The sequence below is a fragment of the Andrena cerasifolii genome, chromosome 1 (genome assembly GCF_050908995.1).
Source record: "Andrena cerasifolii isolate SP2316 chromosome 1, iyAndCera1_principal, whole genome shotgun sequence".
Lineage (NCBI taxonomy): Eukaryota > Metazoa > Arthropoda > Insecta > Hymenoptera > Andrenidae > Andrena > Andrena cerasifolii.
This window is the reverse complement of record NC_135118.1, coordinates 2256226-2278143: the sequence shown is the minus strand read 5'-3', so window position 1 is coordinate 2278143 and position 21918 is coordinate 2256226. Positions and strand designations below refer to the sequence as shown.

Genomic DNA, 21918 nt, shown 5'->3' with positions numbered 1-21918 from the left:
AACTTAAGTCGTTTCTGACACACCACACACCGGGTAGTGAGTGAGTAGTTTCAGCCGTTTGACACACCATCGGACCGCGCAGTTAGATATGCCGTTTCTGGCGCAACTTCACACCGTTCCGTTCCGGGAGCGACGAGTTGAGGTTATGCGTCATGCGATTCTGATTGGTCGATTCCCAACGAATCTTTACTTCTACCAAAATCATCCAATCAGAATCGCATGACGCATAACCTCACCACCACGCACCATCTAAATTCAGAACAGCGCCGCCATACGGGCTGGGGTAAAACAAATCTCGTGGGAACAGTTTCCTCGAGAGAGAGCAGTGAACGGCGGAAAATACAGAAATGATCAAACTATTTCGCGGATGAGGAATAACCAATCAACGCCAAGGTGGGAAACGACCAGCGCCACCGTCGAGCCAAACCAAGCTAGCCAAGCGGGGAAGCTGTTGTCGACGCTGGTTGGCTGCGGCCTCATTTCCCTTGGCTTGGCTTGACGGTGGCTCCTTTTCGTTTCCCATCATGGCGTCATCACCACCAATCCAAGCTAGTCGAGGGAAATGAGGCCGCAGCCAACCAGCGTCGACAACAACTTCCCCGCTTGGCTGGCTTGGTTTGGCTCGACGGTGGCGCCGTTCGTTCCCACCTTGGCAGTGATTGGTTATTCCCCCTCCGCGAAATAGTTTGATCATTCCTGTATTTTCCGCCGTTCACTGAGAGAGAGTGTCAACACCCTGTTCGTATGTCCACGATATTCTCAGAGTTGCTGGTGTATCGAAAGTTGGGCCAGCCTGAAATAGTTTAGAAGTTGATGAACGTATATTTCTGATATTGAGCAAGTTGAATAAACAACAAAGGTATTAAAATGGACGACAAACTACGACAAATGGAAGATGAAATGAACAGGTACTGAATAGTTCTAATATATACTAACATTCTAACCTTTACGTTCTTTTCATATCGTTTTTTCCTCCGTACTTCTGCATCTTTTCCTTTCAACACACTCCTAATTACAATATTTACGTTTTTGAAAGTATCGCACCATTTATAATTCATATGGTAAATTAAATGAAGCAAATACATAATACCAGTGTATATAGATGCAGGTAACCATACAATGGAAAATAGCATTCAGGATGTAAACGATTTTAATTAATTACAAATTTCAACTAATTTTTAGATTTGAAGCCGAAATTGGCAGTCAGTTAGTTACGCCAATGGTAAGGCCTGTAATTGGTGCGAACACTTATAACCAAGTAGCTAGACAATTGGAGCAACATGAACTTCCAACACCAGTTGTTGCTGCCGCAGCGGCCACTTTAGCTTTCCCACCAATGATCGGATTTCCACCACCACCTCCGCCGCCACCGCCGCCGCCACCACCACCACCAATGTTAATTCCCCAACAAGTAGCAAGACAAGGTACATAATTATAAAATCCTATATAATAAGACGCTTAAGGTGGATGTTCGTTTGTTAGCAAAATCTTTCCAGAGGTTTTTTTTTGTACTTCCCGATGACCTACAAGGTTTAGATTCGGCATGAAGTTTCCTCCACACCCAAAGATGTCGCAAAAAATTCAAAAACTGAAAAATTCAATAATGGGTAGTCCCTGTGGCCTAAAACAGGTGTTAAGTACAATGTAGTAGCCACTACTGCATTGTATGTAGGCCCGCACGCGGGTCGAGCTCGAGCACGAGCTGAAAGACGAAGCGAGACAAAGTATCATCTTTTCTCTTTTTCATCCTCTTTCGCTCGCTCACGAGTTCTCTCACTCTCGACTGAAGGATTCCAAGAAGTGAGGAGATACAAACGCGCGCTCAACGCAGAGTCAAAATGTGTCCTTTATTTGAGCTCTCATGGAGGCAAACAATAAAGCGGTGTTGTGAGAGTGAATATGCTCCACAAATTTCTTGGATTCGGGGGCTTTGTCACACATTAGTTGTTGTAATAATATCAAGAATTATTTTGTTTCTGGGGGGGTCTCAAATGTCGCCGGGCAGTGAGTCTGGGCATGTATGCGACTTTGGCCCCTCCAAATTCCCTTCAGGAGACTAATTAGACAGATACCCTTCTGGTACCCAAAAGTTGTAAAATTTCGTATTTCGCAGCGAAAACTGTTTCTAGAGGGATTTCCAAAAGAAATTGTGGTTATCTTAGGCGCCTTATTATATAGGATAGTAATGCCTGGCGAAGACAGGCTAAAAAACTATATCTTAATACATGATAAGTGATTTGTTCACGAGATATCTATTACTCAATATATTTTTTGGCACAGGTACGGTTCCTCCTATTACAACATATTCATCACCTGCCCAGATAAGTAATCCATATCTGCCAAACATGGTGGACCCATGTTTAACTGCTACTCCAAAAACATACGAATCTACATCAGCACCAATGATTCATCCAGAAATTATTGAACAGATTATCAATACAAAGATCCCAGAAGATGACAGTAAAAAGAAGCCAAAGGTGAAAGGTGTTAGCACAGCGGCAGAGCTAGCTATCAGTCAGGGAAAGGCCAGCTCCATTATGGCCAATGCTAGTGCTGAAGAGACTCATCCGAAGGGTAAAGGAAAGAAAAATAAGAAAATTATTCGAATGGCTGGAGGGCAAATATGGGAAGATCCTTCTTTGTTAGAGTGGGACGATGGTTAGTAATTTAGTTATACTTCTATCGTGATAAATTTTATTTCATTTCGTATTACATACGCTTTACAATTCTTTTCACTTTTCAATATGTGCAGATGATTTCCGAATATTCTGTGGGGACTTAGGGAACGATGTCACAGACGAGATGTTGGTGAGAGTGTTTGGCAAATATCCAAGTTTTCAGAGAGCAAAGGTGGTCAGAGATAAAAGAACAAATAAGACAAAAGGGTTTGGATTTGTGTCATTCAAGGATCCACAAGATTTCATCAAGGCAATGAAAGAAATGAATGGTAAGTCGAAAAATAATTTGTTATAACGATAGTTTCAGTTAGAATATTCAGTGTTATATTGAAACACAAGGGGATTTTCACTAAAGTACATTATTAATAACACTAGTTTATGAAAATTTTGCGCTGCAGATGCCATTACTTTTTTTTCTTATGTAAAGTGGCCCGCAGATTCCGCAAATGAGGTCTACAATTTTTTCTGTGGATGCGTTTTCGAGATATCGGCAGGTGAACTTTTTATCTGTTTGTCGAAAAGGTGGTCCCACTTAATTGTGAATATCTCGTGTTGCGAATGACCGATATGGTCGAAAATTATATCAAATTAAAGATAATTGAATCGCCAACAAATGTTTCTCACAAAATTTTCAAATCGGTTCGGTAGTTCGGGTGAAATCGATGGAAATATGTATAGTCATTTTTTCGACCGAAATTGACATCGACAATTCATTTAATCATGCGGGAAAAGTCGAAAGCACAAAAATGGGCCGAGTTTCTCATTTCTTACGTTGAGTCTGCAGTTTTGCGAAGAAAACAAGCTGCTACTGAAGAAAATCTATGGATAAATACCGAAGCTAGAGACAATTGTGTGAAAACACTAAAATTTAATTTTTTCTTGGTTTTTGTGTTTCTTTTTCTTCATTTTATTGTGTTATTTCAATCTTAATTCATTCTATACATTTGTTCAAGTATTTTGTTAATGTACATATGTGTGTTTTAGAAATAGTTCTGGCTCCTTCTTCGTCTTTTGTTCGTTTTGAGATTCGTTTCCCTTATATGGAACCAAATATAATCTCCCATCACAGTCTCGTCCCAAAATCCATGATACTATCGCTCAATACCCTTCATATTCTGATGGAATCTCTCTTCGTGTTCGTCATTTACTTACGTCACTGAGATTGTCCGGGAAAAAATTCAAGTGAGAATACAAGAATGAATTTTGAGGGACTTATTAACGCCTGTTGGAAAAAAAATGAAAGCCATACAATAGAAAATGAACTACGAGTAGAAATATATAAACAAAAATCGTATGTTAAACGATTTTATTAAAAATGCTCCACGATTTTGTTTAAAGTGAAAAAACACCATCGAAATTGTAGTACAGGAAAATAATTATTTTTTATTTTTTAGTGTATTTTTATTATTTTTAAAACATTCATATATTAACAAAATACTTGAAAAAATGTACAGAATGAATTAAAATTGAAATAACACAATATACATGAAAAAAAACACTTTTTGTGTCTTGTCTCGAGAAAAAATGAAATTTGAGTGTTTTTACACAATTGTCTCCAGGTTCGGTATTTATCCATAGATTTTCTTCAGTAGCAGCTTATTTCCTTTGTAAAAGTGCAGACTCAACGTAAGAAATAAGAAACTGGGCCCATTATTGCGATTTCGATTTTTGCCAGATGATTAAATGAATTGTCGATCACAATTTCGGTCGAAAAAATGACTTTTTCCACATATTTCCATCGATTTCAGCCGAACTACTGAACCGATTTGAAAAATCTGTGAGACACATTTGTGGTGATTCAATTATATTTAATTTGATATAATTTTCGACCAAATCGGACATTTGTAACACGAGATATTCGCAATTAAGTGGGACTACCTTTTTGACAGACAGGTAAAAAGTTCTCCTGTCGATATCTCGATAAGGTATCAATTTTTTTTGGGCCTTATTTTCGGAATCAGCAAGCTATTTTACATAAGAAAAAAATACTGGCATCTGCTGCGCAAAATGGCTGTAAACTAGTGTAATTAATATTCCATATAAAGTAAAAATTTATTATATACTTTCCAATTAAATGAGAAACAAAGTTGTACTTTCATACGTATGAGGTAGAGCTTTTAATGTTGAAATTAAAATTAAACATGACTGCTTCTAGATGAAATTATGTAACTTTTCATGGACTAGAGTTCAAAACTTCGGTAACATTTAATAAATGTTACATATAAGCAGTGAGTAGTTCAACAGAGCTATTACTATGACATTTGTACTCAGGTACTTTTTTTCGAGGAACCCTTTTTAGACTACAATGTATATATCACTGAGAAAGTAAACATAAATATAGATATCACCAGGACGCACATATTCAAAGTAATTTGTAACGAAGGAATTTAACGGGTGTTCTAATATACCAAAATAATGAGATCGATATTCCATTCTTATTGTAGTGGTTTGAGTAGAGTTTCATTTGCCAAATGGACCCCATCCATACGATATGAACAATTGTGGGATTATTGAATATTGTCTCCGTGGGTGTGAAGAAGCGCCATTGCGCAATGCAATACGATAATTAGGATGTCCCACAGGTGGTGTTGAACTCTCAACTGCTTTTCCCATCTCTGGTTGTTGTGTACCTTGAATAGGACGCATCATGTGTCTGTGTGTCTTATCTAATAACATATTAAGCTGTTCAATTCATTATCTTTATTCAGTATTTTCTTACCAGCATGATTTCCACGAGGACCATGCGGGCTCATATAGAGAACAGAAAAAGGCATCCCACCAGCGCCCCAACTGCGGGACATAAGTACATCTTTCTTTGACAACCTATTTCCAATATGTTTCCTGTCTAATGCTGGTACATTATCACCCCATGATTTTAATATTGTATTTGGATCTACGTCTGAGGTATCCCGTCGAATGGGTATCCTAAAAACCATAAAAGTATTATTCAGCAATACTTTGTGGGACAAAATTTAACTGCACATTGATCAGACATAGTAGGTACCTTGGTATTGGTAGGTCTTCGGGGATAATAGCAACATTTTCACGAACATTTTGTATCGGTAACCACTCCCAGCACTCTTCATTTGGTGAACACGCGGATGTAACCATAGTGTCTAACACATTCTGTTCCAATGTATTCTTCAAATCGATCAAGGGTATAGCTTGACACGATGTCCAAAGCACATTCATTGCGGAGAGAAAGAGGAAAGTACCAAACCGCATTTCCTTGGCGTTTATTACTGAAATATTTTTTCGTTCGATATCTGTCTCGTGTTCTTTCAACGTTTCAACTTGCGTGAAACGATTCGTAGTGTTGATACAGCGGCGCGTTGTCTTTCTTCTTCGTTAATTCTGAAAAAGTAATAAGTTCGAATAGCTGTAGCCAATGATGAAGTATGAGTGGGGGTATATCGTAAGCAACGTTGAAGTGGCAAATCTTAATTATTAATAGAATTTGTTTCACTTCTATATGAGTGTTATAAAAATCAAAAACAGTGCTTGTAAATATAGCATACTCAATGGAATCTGTTGCAATCGTTCACGAGTACCTTTTCTTCTTTTGGTATCATGCACACTCATACTGGAAGTATAAATTACGTAAATCTGAAATATATGTATGTTTTTGAGTCTTATGTGTCCATAGTAGGTTTTTAACTTAGGCAAGTGATAGGTACCAAGCAGGGAACCGAACCCTAACCCGCACCCGGTCGGTACGCCTTATTATCGACTAACCCGCCTAACAGGGTAATAGAATTCATCTGCAACCCGGTTAACCAGGTTAATCCGGTTACAGTGATACGGTGAAAACCATAGTTGTAACCATGTTTCCAAATAGTAATGAATTTTATTTCAATATCGGAGACTCCTTGGTAGGGTGAGGCACGCACGTGAAAGTAATAAATATGCGAGGTCAAAGATTAACTTGGCCGCGCCGAATACGCGAGCGTTTGCCGACACACAGTGTGAGATTTTGGATAAAAACCGCTCGACAGCGCAAATCTTGACCGATTTCAATAATTTTTTTTTTAAATACTCGTAAAGGATTCAACAATAACGGATCACTGCAATAAAACCAGTAGCTGTTGGTCTAATCTAGGTATAGAAAATACTGTTTAGCATAACATAACATAAAAACATAAATAAATTTTGCAGATTAAAGATAATAAAAATTAATTTTTTGTAAATTTAATATTAACTATAAAATAAAAAATTTACTTTAAAGTTACAAAATTTATGTTTTAAATAAACTGTATAGCTGATTTAAATCTTATATTTTTAAATTATATTACAAACTTAGTTACCATAAAATATTCGATTCTAATTACTCCGAATTATAATTATTAAAAAATTATTTTTAAATTTATATATTAAAAATAAAATCAAAACTAATGAAATTGAAAAGTAATTTTAAAATATAAGATTTAAATCAGCTATACAGTTTATTAAAAACATAAATTTTGTGAATGCAAAGTAAATTTTTATTTTACAGCTAATATTGAGTTTACAAAAAATTAATTTTAATATCTTTAATCTGCATAATTTATGTTTTTATGTTGTTATGCCAAACAGTGTTTACTATAGATTAGACCAACAGATATGGTTTTTATTGCAGTGCTCCGTTATTGCTGTGTCCTTTACGAGTATTTAAAAAAAAAATTATTGAAATCGGTCACGATTTGCGCTGTCGGCCGATTTTTGTCTAAAATCTCACACTGTCGCGGGTTTACGACCCAGTTGTTCGGTGCTTCGGTAGTACTTGCCGCACGGCGAGACCGACTGTCGACCAGATGACCAGACTTTTACCCATTGTCTAACGCTTAGGTGTCGAAAATATTAGAATGCTAGAAAATATTAAACAATGGAAGCTATAAGGCGAAACGCGTACACGGTTGTAGAAGACATTGATGCTAAAAGATATCGGTGCTGAGTAATTGAGGGCTCGGATGCAATAAGGGGACTAGCGCTCGAAAATGGGAAAAATTATTGTCCAAACGTTAAGAAATATTGGAAAATTAAATGTTGTTAAACTGTATTTTAAAAAATATAATGTTGTAATGCTCGCCTCGACACACATTTTTTCTATTTACAGTTTTTTTATCCAATCATTAGTATTCGAGATAAAAATTATAAACAAAAAAAATTTCTTCAATCAAAATCATTATTTCTTTAAACATAAATTGCGATAACTTGAGTAAATATTAACGGATCGTTATGAGACTTGAAACATAAAACTCAGAAAACTCTAGCGAAGCCGTGAAATGTATGCACAAATCTCTTATGTTAAAAAATGTAATAATATTTAATTTAAAAGTAATACTGGACATAACCCATGTCTTTCAACGTTCGCCGTTAAAAAGTATCGAGGCAATTTTGAGGTACATATAACTTGCAGCGACAAAGTTTTTTCTTAATATACAAGGAAGATTTTCACCAATTTTCACACTGATTAATAAATAATTATAGAAGATATAACGATTTATATAAATCCCGCGCGGCACCAACAGTCAGTAGCTGCGTACAATCGCGTCACACTGCAAAGACATGACGTTCTCACTATTATATGATTATATATTACAAAAAAATATTGCGATAAAAAAAAATAATAAATAAAGAAGAAAAGATAAGCAAAAAGAAAATGAAAAATGAAAGATAGGAAAAAGGAGAAAAAGAAAAATTTATAAAAGAACAGAATATTGTAAACAAAACAGTGTAAATATTGTAAATATTGCGTGTAAATACTATAATAAAAATGTTACTAAATATTTCGAAAATAATATCGCAATATTTTTTTGTAATATATAATCATATAATAGTGAGTTGCTGACTGTTGGTGCCGCGCGGGATTTATATATATCGTCATATCTTCTATAATAATTTATTAATCAGTGTGAAAATTGGTGAAAAACTTCCTTGTATATTAAGAAAAAACTTTGTCGCTGCAAGTTACACGTACCTCAAAATTGCCTCGATACTTTTGAACGGCGAACGTTGAAAAACATGATTTATGTCCAGTATTACTTTTAAATTAAATATTATTACATTTTTTAACATAAGAGATTTGTGCAAAGATTTCACGGCTTCGCTAGAGTTTTCTGAGTTTTATGTTTCAAGTCTCATAACGATCCGTTAATATTTACTCGAGTCATCGCAATTTATGTTTAAAGAAATAATGATTTTGGTCGAAGAAATTTTTTTTGTTTATAATTTTTATCTCGAATACTAACGATTGGATAAAAAAACTGTAAATAGAAAAAATGTGTGTCGTGGCGAGCTTTACAACATTATATTTTTTAAAATACAGTTTAACAACATTTAATTTCCCAATATTTCTTAACGTTTGGACAATAATTTTGCCCATTTTCGAGCGCTAGTCCCCTTATTGCATCCGAGCCCTCAATTCTTGAAGATGAAGAAATAAAGTATAAATTCCGTTTCTAACATCCCTCTAAAACTAATCAATCCCGCATGGATTATATACTCGTATATTTTAAACATTGTGCATTCACTCGATCTGAATATGTGTTGCCTGTAGATTCACATATCACTGCCTCGCCTTAAGTGACTGTCTAGTCTAGGCTAGACTGTCTTACTCCACTAGTAACCCGCTCGCAGCGGGTTAACCCGGTCACTTCGGTTCTTCCTAGAATTTAAGAACCGTTCCCTCGCGGTTAGTATGGGTTACAGAAACCTTCCTTGGTTAACCGGCTAAGGGTTACGCGGCGGTTCGGATCCCTGGTACCAAGTACTTTGGAGCTTCACGAAAGGAAACGTCTGTCTATATAAACACTGTTATAATCCAAATGAACCCAAGCATCAGACTCATTGATATTCATGATTGTGTGTATTGGACCTGTTGCTACAACAAAATGTGGCACTTTGGATTGGACGCAACATAGCGGCTATAAATTCAATCAAAACGTGGGTGATGTCAGCGGACATTCGTGACATTGTGACGGTTGTTGACGATGGTTATTAGGCCGCTCGCAAATTCTCTATTCAACACGAGATCAGAGATGCTGTTTACGTTTTCGAGACATTTCTGCAATGGGCACGACTATTTATACAACATTCCTGCTAAATTTAGTACGATGATACACACATTCTTGCCGATTTTAGTGACCACGGAATGGGGCTGCGTTAAAAAAAGACATTGTCGTTCCTTTGACAATGAACGCCGCGTGGAAACGATTGGTTGATCGATCGCGGGTTGCTGAACTGATTTTCCATGCGGGACAACGCCTCCTGATCCTTATTTCCTACAATCTACTTTAATCGAGTGTAACTAAGTATCGAAAAGTTTTGAAATATCGCTGTACTACAACGAATCATCCTGTATGATAAGTATTTATTTATACATAAACTCGGAATATAAGAAATATTTTTATTTTGTCCGATTTGGAATAGATCAGAGTATTAAGGAAAATTTAATTAATTCGCAATACATTTTTAGAGTTTGTGAAGCTAATTTTATATTCGTCATTATATCTATAATCGTTTTCTTGCAGTTACAACTGATAAGGACATTTCGAAAAAAATAATTTTTGACGTTACATGGGTCGCCACTGTTCTTGAGTGTTTAATAGTTTAAGAAAATTCTCATGAAAATTATTATAATGTATAGCCGGTGTATTTTTTTTCATTTAATTTTGCAAGAATTTCTAACACGGTTACCCTCGGAAAGTCTGGTATTAAATAGAGGCTTCGTTAAATGTTTTTAATTAATTCAACTATATGTCATACATTTAAAATTTGCTGAGTGCTTCGCGTTGTAATGGCAAGTGTTATTCTAAACAATAATAATAAAAATATTAAATTCATTAGTGGAAACAGTTGGGGAGTATATACGCATTATTTAAAAAATACTATATTTTTTACAAAACTTCGTGTTTAACGTTAGTTTGGTGGTCAGGTTTCCACATAAGTATTTGTAACCGTGCAGGTTGGATTGTGTCAGTAGCCGTCTAGTGACAAATGTCTTAAATTTTATCGCTTGATTCTTTGACTACAAATTATTATCCACAATCCACACAAATAAATATTAATGGAGATAAAAAATAAGAAATAAAAAAAATAACTGTAATTTTTCACCCCTGGTGCCTTTTTTGTCGGCACATAACATCGTAATTAAATATGCTACGGATTGTGCCTACAGCCAGTAGTAATTTGAGAACAATAATTATGGTAACTAACCACAGAAATGACTGAACTATATGGATGATATGCATGAATTTACATGCAGTTCAAAGGACTGACCACCGACATAAAAGTCAGTAGTTCGCGGCACATTCAGATTTTTCTTTTATTCCAACTTGATTATTATTCCAGTTATTTCAGCTAGGTACATCTTTATTTAAAATAATTATTTAAATACAATTGTTTTAGTAATAATTATTTAACCACAGTTATTTATAATTAAGTATATTCCGCATACGTTGAGTTTTTTTTAATGCGAGTGCTTTGATTAATTTAGCATAAAACACGATCCAAATGGTACTTAAAAATAAATCAATCCTTTTATTAATCGCTTTTAGAGCATTTTGAGGTATTTTATTATTTCCTATTTAATTTTAATTTCTTATACCTGTTCATGCATATCATTTTATTAATAATTTTTTAAAGCAAATTTTGAGATGATTTTTTCTTAAGTATTATTAATTAATCGACATTACGTAATAAAATTTATGTAACATATTTGATTAGGCTGCCGAGGCTTGTGGTACCCCGCGCACTTGTTTTATATTTCAAAATTCAGTAGGTGCGGAATATTTACTTCAAAATTCGTTTAAGTTTGGAAAATATGAAAGGTAAATGAATGCAATAAGCATAAATTGAAGCACCAATAATGGGGAGCATACCAAAATCTCTATTTAAGGAGATGCCTTGTAGTACATTGTTATTAAATTCAAAATAAATTTGTGTTAATAACGGAGGGAAATTGATTATTAGGCACTGCTATTGCACAGAACATTTAATTTTCTAATTTCCGCTTGCCGATTGACAGATTACTCTGAAATGTCAAATCCAGAGCGATTCCAGGCAATTTCACCTAAGCGTTCTCGATATGATGATATTCATAGTATGTATTTGAATCTTAATATATGAAGCAGAAAGCTTCTATATGTTTATGTGTTTGTCTGTCGCCTGAAATCGTTGGAACGATAAACCCTGGGATCAGGAAATGTGCGTCAGCTCATTATGCCTGACTAATCCGGATGAATGTGACCATTTTCACAGAAGAAAATTTTTTTCTTTATAAAATCAAAATCTAAATTTCGGGCGAAGCCAAGTTGTAAAGCTAGTCATTTTATAACGAGAACCTTTCACAGGTTCGCTCCATAGAACAATATCATTTAATATTCCATAGTCACCATTAAATGAGACACCTGTATCTGAGATTTCAAGGTTTTCATATCAAAAGGACAATTATTGAGAAATTATGTTTGAAAAGTTGTTTAATCTTCTCCATCCTCTTGATGAACATTCGAACTCGATTTTTTTAAGGGCGGATTCTCGTGTAACAGCCCTCGAAATTTATGATTTTTTTTCAAAAAATTATTGTTAATATTGCATTAAACTCTTTTGGGATATCAGGAGGCATCTTTCAACTTGTTTTTATTATTTATTAATTATTATGGAATTGTGTTAACCTCTTCGACGATATTGGCGTCAGGTGTAACACCTGTCACAGTTATCTGAATGCGAAAACACGAACATTTTCTTAAAGTTAAATAATTGACGCTGGGACTGGACCAAATTGTTTAATTTTAGTTTTAATTTATAATACTTTTTTCGTTGATACAATGAATAATGTGAAAAATTTGTGTAAGGAAAAAACTTACTTTATCTTTCAAACGCTATAACTCTTTTAATTTTTACTTTTTTAGCGTAAACTAACTTTAAGAAACTTCTATTTTTTTCGCAATCGAATGACTCTGATAGGTGCTACACATCCCTCCAACAGGAGTTACATCGTCGAAGAGGTGAACAAGATTCCACAATAATTATTAAATAATAAAAAGCATCGACATACCAAAAATATTTTCTGCAAGTTTAAAAATGCCTCCTTATATCTCAAAAGCGTATAATCCAATGCAAAGAACAGTTTTTTTAAAAAAAAATTAAATATCAGTTACTTTTGGTGCGGTTAGACGAGAATCGCCCTCTTAAGGAAATTCCATAACGATCAAATTTATACATTCATAAAAGCGCCAATAAGATATTGTTAAATATTTCAAAGTATATAATTTGTATGACAAGATATTTGGCATAATGGAGAAATTTAAGTGCCCCTGAAGAGTGATCCTCAGCATTCATAGATTTACTGCTCGCGGACTTCGCTGTATCACTAATTTGACAGAATACAGTAGGGTGTCCTCAAAAAAAAAAAAATTATTACTTCAATTGCACGTTGTCTGCTTGTTTGTGACTACGCTGTGCGTTCAAATTTAATTAGTAAATATTATTTCTACAATCAAATAGCATAGATTCGCCATAAAATCTCAGTACGATTCAATTAGATATTACAAATCAGTAATGTAACGTAAAGTGTGGAGAGATAATCTCAATTTTTGGAGGATATAGTTCTGCACAAAGGATGCCACTTGCTATCGGCACTGTAATTTCTTGGGATTGATAATACGTCTCCATTCTCAGCCAATAAGAGATCGTCGAATGCAATTGATCCAGCAGTCTGACAATAACTCGTTGCGTTTCTCACCGTGCTCAAGATTATAGTAAAGCAGTTCGAATGTTACGAAAGCGTGGGACGAAAAACTCACCGTTGAGACGCTTGCCCGCACAGTTCGTTTAGTCGTCCTTTCGCTTCGTTTCGCTTTTCGAAGGAAAAGTATTCGTCGTTCCCACCGGTTCCTCGGCGATTCGACCTGCAGCTACCGGAGCACTCGGGTATCGGTTGCCCGTCAGGGTGGCTGCGACGGAGTGCGTTACAACGTCCGTCGTCCCGGTACTCATTCACAACCCCTACCCGAACCGTTTTCCCCCGTAACCCCTCCACCCGGATATCAAAGAGCCAATCGGGAACCTTGTTTTCGACTATCACCACGCTGGTTCTTCTTCTTCGTCAACTACCGCCATTATCACCTCGATGGTCATCCTGTTTAGTATTATAATCACCGCTGATCCTGACGCCACAATCTTCATCGTCACCACCGTAAACGTCGTCGCCATAGTCACTATTATTATTGTCAGTGTCATTGTCCTTATCATTAACGTGATTTTCGTCGTCGTTGTGGTCGTCGTTATCCCTGTCATCGTCATTAATATCGTATCATTGTCCTCTGCACCCTTACGGTCGCATTCCTTCTGGATGATTTCTGTTTCGCGCCCGAGATGAATCAGAGTCGTACGTACGGGTTGTGCGATCCACGGTGAGCAGGCGGTGGGTGTGAAATAGCACGCATATTTCCGTCGATATATTTATTACCCACCGAGGGACACGCTCGATTACAAAATAAACATATTGTCTCCCAAGGTGTTCTTATATTATACGAGTTGTCTCCGAAGTAGGTGGTCAAATGCGTGGGGGCGCGTTCCATTCATTTTGGAGACGTTGCCCCGGCTCTTTATTCTAGTATCCTGATGTGTTTTTTTTTTTTAATTAATGCACCATAAATACGAAAGTCTTTTTCAGATAACACAGCTTAGAATCTGGAGTAGGTACTGTAATTCGTACGCAACTGCTGAGTGAATGTATAGATCCAGTGAACGCTGAACTTGAAAAGCTTGTTTTAGCAACATACATGGCTAACTTTGAAGATTGCAACTGTTTTGTGTCTAAAATAGAATATTTCTAACATTTTTATTCGAACTGGCGATCGCCTATTTCCAGCAGAGTATATTTCGGTAGATGATAGACGCGATATTTGTTAAAATTCCATGACCTAGGGTTCGATACTGTTTACCCGTCTGTCTGTTCACTAAGAAATCGATAATTTACTTAGACTCTGGCAAATAGAAGTAGGGTATCGCATGAATTTCGGGCACTACAATGATCAAATAATTATCCAATATTAAGCGTTACATGTTTAGAGGAAAACGTATTTAATAATTTTCATTATTTTCGGTTATTAAATTCGTACGACTTACAATTAATATGTTGATATACATATATAAGTGTGAATGTGTGTTATAACGTATAATAATCATTGAATTACTGTTTCTAAAAATAGTAAAAATTTAATTTAGTCAACTAATTTTGAGATAGTAGAATAAACTATGATTACAATTTTTAACAACTCCGAATAACTACTTTGAAAGTACTATGGTTACAGAAATTATCACGCGAAGCCCAAGTAACATGATACCTGAGACAAACTTTGAGAAGATTTTACATTTTATACGCATTTAAATAATCCTCTAAAAATGTATTATTCCCAAAGAAAGTGCAAGATTGGATTGAAAATGTACGCAAGGTGTATTATTAAAGAAATTCCAGGATATCGTCCTTTTACACTGCACGCCTTATGAATCGATCCTGGAAGACATGACCTCTACGTTGGGTCGTTCATTTGCTCGAACTACTTGTTGCGTCTGACTGAATTCTCGACACGCCACTTGTCGCTGACGCTATCCGCATACATAGGTACTCATCGCGCTTAAACGTGCCCGCGATGCTTCCTTTGTTCTCTGCGCGCTAACTGGCATATCGCGGGGCTGTTTTTAAGATAGATATAAACAAATAAGCATAGTCTTCGATTTGAGGAGACAGAGATAAACCCGTCCTAACGAAGTTCTAACTTTCACGCGAAGAGGCTTTCTTGGAATTAGGTTTAGCTTTTATTTCGCTCTTTCTATTTAGGAAGTTTCATTTACATCAGTGAGTAACACGTGTATCTCTTGTGACGTAAAACACACGAATCTCTCGCCTAAATTCCTCAAAGAATTCGTGGAATTTGAGTGGGTGGATCGTAGAATGACGCTGGTGATGATGTCGAAAAGAAAAAAGAAATGGAACATGAGAAATAGAGTTACCTACTAAAGCGAGAAGATGGAAATTTTGCTTCTGTGTGTTACCTACAATAATGCATTTCACTTGAAAAGTTGACGCTGCTATGTAGTCATGCATAGTAAAAATTTATATTTCCCCTTGGTCCCTTCTTATGTACGTAATTTCAACAAGTGTCAGTCTCACTTGACCAAACGAACGGCTTGTTCATTCAGTTTATTTATTTTCTATTAATTCAAGATTTCATACAATTTAATCTGCTAAAACTATTTAAAAATATTGTGTGCCATACGCGAGGCGAAGTCACAGAAATGATGACGCTTTGAACGGATATACGAGTGACTGTTTGAGGTACCTGGCGACTCGGCGTCCATCGTCGTCCTGGGTGTAACCTTGCGATCGCTTTGATTAAAATTACACAACTGATTCGTGACTTCGCTTCGGTGCTGCAATTTTTCATGCCTCCTTTGTTGACAGTTCATTCAGTTCGTAATAGAATCCTTTCTTCTCATCTTCTGTAAGTCTAGATTTTCGGCTATCATTTCCCGTGACAGAGAATTATATCCCCCATCTCGGCTTCGCCCGAGATATTAGCGTGACTAATTCATGTTTGTTAGAATTAATATCTTTTAAGGAAATAAAGTATTTTGAAAAAAGCTTGATTTCTTCGTAATATTTCGGAGAAGATAACATTCTTTGTATAATGATTTTCTGACATTAGGATGAATTGTTGTTGCGCATCACCTGCCGGAGCAATGATGGCAAATATTATCCATCGCTCCTATTTGAACTTATCCTATGTTAACATACCTACTTAGTTAATTCCTGGGTCATAATTCAATGCAAACCTTCTGGTAACATTCACTCTTATAAGTCTAGGATTTACCAGCAGTGTTACCAACCCTACGGATATTTCCGTAGATCTACGGATTTTTTACTTTATCTACGCATCAACGGATTGCAAACTGAAATCTACGGATTTTTTACCTTAAATTATTTAATACTATTAATATGTATAATTTTAAAACTAAGGTAATTCGAAGTTGATAAAACAAAAGATTCTGATTAAAGAAATCATTTACTGTTTAGTTTGACCCATTGATTTTACGATCCAAACCGCCGATTTACTGCGGGTAGCTTACTTCTCCTAAGTTAACATATCTAATTAATTCCTGGATCATAATTCAATGCAACCCTTCCGGTAAGATTCACTCTTATAAGTCCAGGTTTTACCAGTGTATCTTAATATATAAAGCAGAAAGTGTTTGTGTGTCGCCTAAAAACATTCGAACGGTAAACTCAGGGGTCATCAGAATTCGGAGGGAGTCGGCTCCAATGATGGAGGGGGAACCACCTACAGGAGCGGTAGTTATGTGTGCATAAACTGAGCCTGCGTCAGTCACGCACACATTACCACCACTCCTGTAGGTGTTTCCCCCTCCATTATTGGAGCCGACTCCCTCCGAACTCTGGGGGTCACGAAATTTGTCCCAGCTCATTATACAAGGTCAGCGTTTTATCCTGCAACCCGCGCCCGCGCGAACTTGTAAAATGGCAACACCGCTTCACGGACGCATTCCACTACAACCATGCACCGTCCCAGCGTTCAGAGAGCTGCCAGCGACCGCTGGACAGCAGTGATGCTCGAGCTTCGAGAATTTTGGGATGGTCTCTTTCAAATTAACGTCGCAAAGAGCTATTCGGAATTTCCCGGCCCGGGTTGACAAATTTGCGGCCTTTTTCGTATAACTTTGGAACTATAAAAAATATCGGAATGCAATTTGCGCCGCAAAATGAGGACAAATTATTCCCCCTTAATGGATGGATGATTTAACATATTTTACGTTTACTTAATTTTTCTTTTATCAATTTTTAACCATAATTGTTGTCAAAAGCTTTTGCAAACTGTTTATTTGATACTGTATTTAATGCTGTTTTTAAAATTCGTGGTGTTGATACATAATAGGCTAGTTGTTTCTGTATCATTACTTTCAGAAATTGAGAAATCAAATTTTTATTCAATTATGTGTTAGGTTTGCAGACCTCAGAATTTATTGTTCTGGTTTTCTTTGTTTGTGTCTGAATGTTTTAACCTTTTAGCTATTCAACGCCACGCCTATACCGGCTTCAGTTAATGTCAGTTTTTGGAACGATGCGCCATTATTGTGGCTTTTACACGCAGGTGGCGAAAAATCTCTTCGTACAAGGGTATAGCGCCGCGGTCAACCCTGTCGTAGCTAAAAAAATTTAAATTGAGACGGGTACGAGATCAGTCGACATTATTTTCAAACCTCATTACAGTAATCTGGAGTGCGAGTGGTAAACCGATCATAAAAGCGGAGCGCGCGGCTCGATTACCTGGGCCGGGAAATTCCCAATAGCTCTTTGCGACGTTAATTTGAAAGAGACCGTCCTAAAATTTTTGGAGCTCGGGCATCACTGCTGTCCAGCGGTCGCTGGCAGCCCTCCCAACGCCATGGTTGTAGTGGAATGCGTTCGTGAAGCGCTGTTGCCATCTTACAAGTTCGCGCGAGCGCGGATTGCAGGATAAAACGCTGACCCTGTACCTACGTATCCACATGAACGTGGCTATTTTCACAAAAAAGTTAAATAAATAAAAAACAATTTTTTTTTTATAAAATCAGAATTTAAATTTCGGGTGAAGCTGAGTAAGCAAAGCTAGTATTGCATACGTCGAGCAGGAGTGGATGATCTTGACAAATTTGATTGCACCCGGGGCATAGTAACATCCACACGGGGTACACATAAATCTGCAGCATCAATTTGTAACCATACGATCATTCTAACATATATGTCCGCGGTAAGCCACTTCTCTAGCGAGAAAGCGCGCGAAAAGCTTTGCCATCTGGTGGTGACATTACGGTACTGCTGCGGGCGCGGTATCGCGCGGGCCGAATTTGCGCATGCGCGTGCGAAGTAGACTGACGTATACACGGGTCACGTGGTCTGTAAAACAGCCGTACACATGAAATGTTTACACATAAATTACATGTTAATAACGCGTTTCTGAGACACGCTACATCGCTTATATCCATCCTAGAGTATGCAGGAATAACGTGTTAGAATTTGAGGAAAATCGGTTGAATAGGTCTTCAGTTTTGCGCAGAGATAAAAATCGGCTCTCTCTCTTTATATAATAGTATAGATGTAGATTTTTAAACTGTGGGAAACCGATCGTAAAAGCGGAACGCGCGGCTCGCTTACCTGGGCCGGGAAATTCCCAATATTTCTTTGCGACGTTAATTTGAAAAAGACCGTCCTAAAATTTTCGGAGCTCGGATATCACTGCTGTCCAGCGGTCGCCGGCAGCTCTCCGCTGGGCCGGTGTATGGTTGTAGTGGAATGCGTTCGTGAGGCGTTGTTGCCATTTTACAAGTTCTCGCGACCGCGGGTTGCAGGATAAAACGCTGACCCTGTAGATTCTGAGGCCTGCAGAACAAACACATAATTGAATAAAAATTTAATTTCTCAATTTCTGAAAGTAATGATACAGAAAAACAACTAGCCTATTGTTTACCAACACCACGAATTTTAAAAACAGCATTAAATACAGTATCAAATAAACAGTTTGCTCTTTGCCACATTAAGGGGTTACTTATCGTCAGGGGGTAGAAAAAGAATCGATTCTTTGGGAATTTATTTCAGAAAATACATGCATTTTTTTATTTAATGGTTTTTGTATTCAGGTGAGGAACATTTTAACAGGTTATTAAATTATGTTTTAATATAAAAATATTTAGTTATTGCGCAATTATAACTGATTTACCGGAAGCTGTTTTTAGAAACACATTTTTCGGTGACCAACATTATTCGGAACTGGGTTATCTGAAATAAAAAAAACGAAGAAGATTTAGTTAGTACAATAGTTTATCTAGTCTTTAATCGTTCCATTTTATAAAATATTAATCTGGGACAAAATGGCAGATGTTTAAAGTGAAATGATCGAGTTTCGTGGAAAAAAACACTTATTTCTCATCCATAAAATGAAAACTATGCTTTGGAAAAACAAATGCTTTGATTAAAGACTAGATTTGTATGTCTAGAAGAATCCTACAAAGTTTCAGAAAGATTGGTGAAGCGGTTTTGAAGAAATCGTGATCACCGATCTAAAAACAGCTTCCGGGAAATCAGTTGTAATTTTGCAATAACTAAATATTTTTATACAAAACATAATATAATAACCTGTTAAACTGTTCCTCATCTGAATACAAAAACCATTGCATAAAAATATGCATGTACTTTCTGAAATAAATTCCCAAAGAATCGATTCTTTTTCTACCTCCTGACGGCAGGTAACCCCTTAATTTGAGAGAGAGACCATCCTAAAATTCTCGAAATTTGGGCATCACTGCTGTTCAGCAGTCGCTGGCAGCTCTCCGCACGCCGGGCCGGTGCATGGTTGTAGTGGAATACGTCCGTGAGGCGCTGTTGCCATTTTACCTGTTCGCGCGAGCGCGGGTTGCAAGATTAAATGATGACCCTGTATAGGTGGATTCGATTCAGCTAACTTCCGCGTCGTGGCTAGTAAAGGTGACGGAAAGAGTTCACTAGCGTGGGTTGCAGTTAACTTTTACGAGTGGCACACAATACCTGGGATAAATATAGCCTCCGTCGCAGTGCAAGAACCGATGAACTTTCCTGTGAACCGATTAAAGGTGCATAAAGGGAATGTCCCAATTTCTGCTCATTTAAAAGGTTACTCGTCAGAAAGAAGGTGTAAAAAATTTGTTTGTTTTTCTTATTAAATAAGAACTTTTACTGCCAAAACTATTCTCTGCCCAATTATCGAATACCAATAGTGACCCTGTTCCTTACCACAACCAGCTAAAACACGGTCGAAAAATCATGAGTCTCTCATTTCAAAAGTTTTTCGTTGCTTATACTGCACTTAATTTAGAATTATTTTGTTGTAACTACAATACAAACGTGACCCTTATAGTAATAAGAAAAATGCGAAATGAGCAGAAATGGGGACGTGAGCAGAAATTGGGACATTCACCTTATGACACCTATTAATAGTAGTCGTCCCAAAAGGCGAGGGGGATAGGTGGCGAAAAGGATGATACCGTAGGCGATCGAGAAATTGACGGGAGTTTCCTGGTTAATGATGGGCGTCAAGAATTCGAATAATTTGGAGTACTCGAATATTCAAATTATTATTCGAATAATTAGTAACGGCAAAAAGAATGTTTCGGTTTTTCTCCACCAAAACAGATTTTGCTATGAATAATAAGAATGAAATTATTGCTATTAGAAATTTAAATAGAATTTATAACTTTCCCAAATATTAATACAGTTTTAAATTTACCATTTGAAAAACAAATATAATTGGGGCATTTGACGGAAAAAGGGCACATAGGCAAAACGCCATTTCAAGATAATCGATTTCAAAGTTTTCATTGTAGTATAAATTAATAAAAAATAATGCAATTAAATCCAATTTTTTAAGAATGTAGTTACCGTGTCCTTCAAACGTTCTGAAAGCAGAAGTCATGATTCGAAATTGATGTGTCTTTATTTGTAAGTTTCAAGCAAGTGGTTTATGTGCCCTTTTTCCGTAAATGTGGTAAATTCGTAACAAAATTGCTTCTTTGTTTAGTTAAATATAATTTTGTTTACTTACTTCGTTGCATATTTTTTATACATTGCTTAAATCAAAAATTCAAAATTAGGCACAAAAAAACAAATAAATGTAATGTTTTAAGTAAGTACCTACTAGTTTCTTCGATTTTTTGCAGCAAGCTGTATTACAAATCAATTTTTTCTTTCCTAAATTGGCTTCTTTCCTTGCGGATTCGATACTCGCCCCACTTTCCATATTTCCTCGCTTACACGAAATCCTCTATGAAACAAAAGTACTTATTGCACGACAGCACGGTAGTACTACCGTCTTCTGAGCGACTAGGTATGTAGCTGCGTATCGATCAGACTACGTAATAAAGCAGCATTTAGCTAATCTGAACGCGAGAGAAGTAATGTAATTTAATATAATTTATATATATATATATATAAACGATTTAATTAATTATCAAATGCCTCAATTGTGAAGGTCAATATGAAAAGAATATCACTATAAAGTGTCAAGAAACATTTCACGTTCAGATTCGTACTCGGTACAATCAGAAATTCGAACACTTTGAGTTCTTCGAATATGCGAATACTCCGTACTATTGGAATAAATTATTAGAATTATTTGAATATTTACCAGCTCTAGTTTTGAATCACTTCACACATGTACCTAACGAAGAATTG

The 21918-nt window shown here is 36.4% G+C and overlaps 2 protein-coding genes across 3 annotated transcripts in view; one reads left to right on the top strand and one right to left on the bottom strand.

Annotated features, from left to right (window-relative positions):
• Positions 1-763: 763 nt before the first annotated feature.
• The window catches only part of LOC143372313 (uncharacterized), a 48510-nt gene continuing 27355 nt past the window's right edge, over positions 764-21918 (top strand). For both annotated transcript variants that reach the window (XM_076818412.1, XM_076818498.1), the window contains exons 1-4: positions 764-908; positions 1183-1424; positions 2281-2658; positions 2753-2947. In XM_076818412.1, the coding sequence (XP_076674527.1) occupies positions 868-908; positions 1183-1424; positions 2281-2658; positions 2753-2947 (856 nt within the window). In that variant the 5' untranslated portion in view covers positions 764-867. The remainder of the gene's footprint in view (positions 909-1182; positions 1425-2280; positions 2659-2752; positions 2948-21918) is intronic.
• LOC143373516 (uncharacterized) lies at positions 4733-13601 on the bottom strand. Its single transcript, XM_076820906.1, has 4 exons — positions 13460-13601; positions 5683-6032; positions 5398-5603; positions 4733-5308 (listed from the first exon to the last, which is right to left on the bottom strand). The coding sequence occupies exons 2-4, from the start codon at positions 5901-5903 to the stop codon at positions 5139-5141; spliced, it is 597 nt and encodes a 198-aa protein (XP_076677021.1). The 5' UTR covers positions 5904-6032; positions 13460-13601; the 3' UTR covers positions 4733-5138.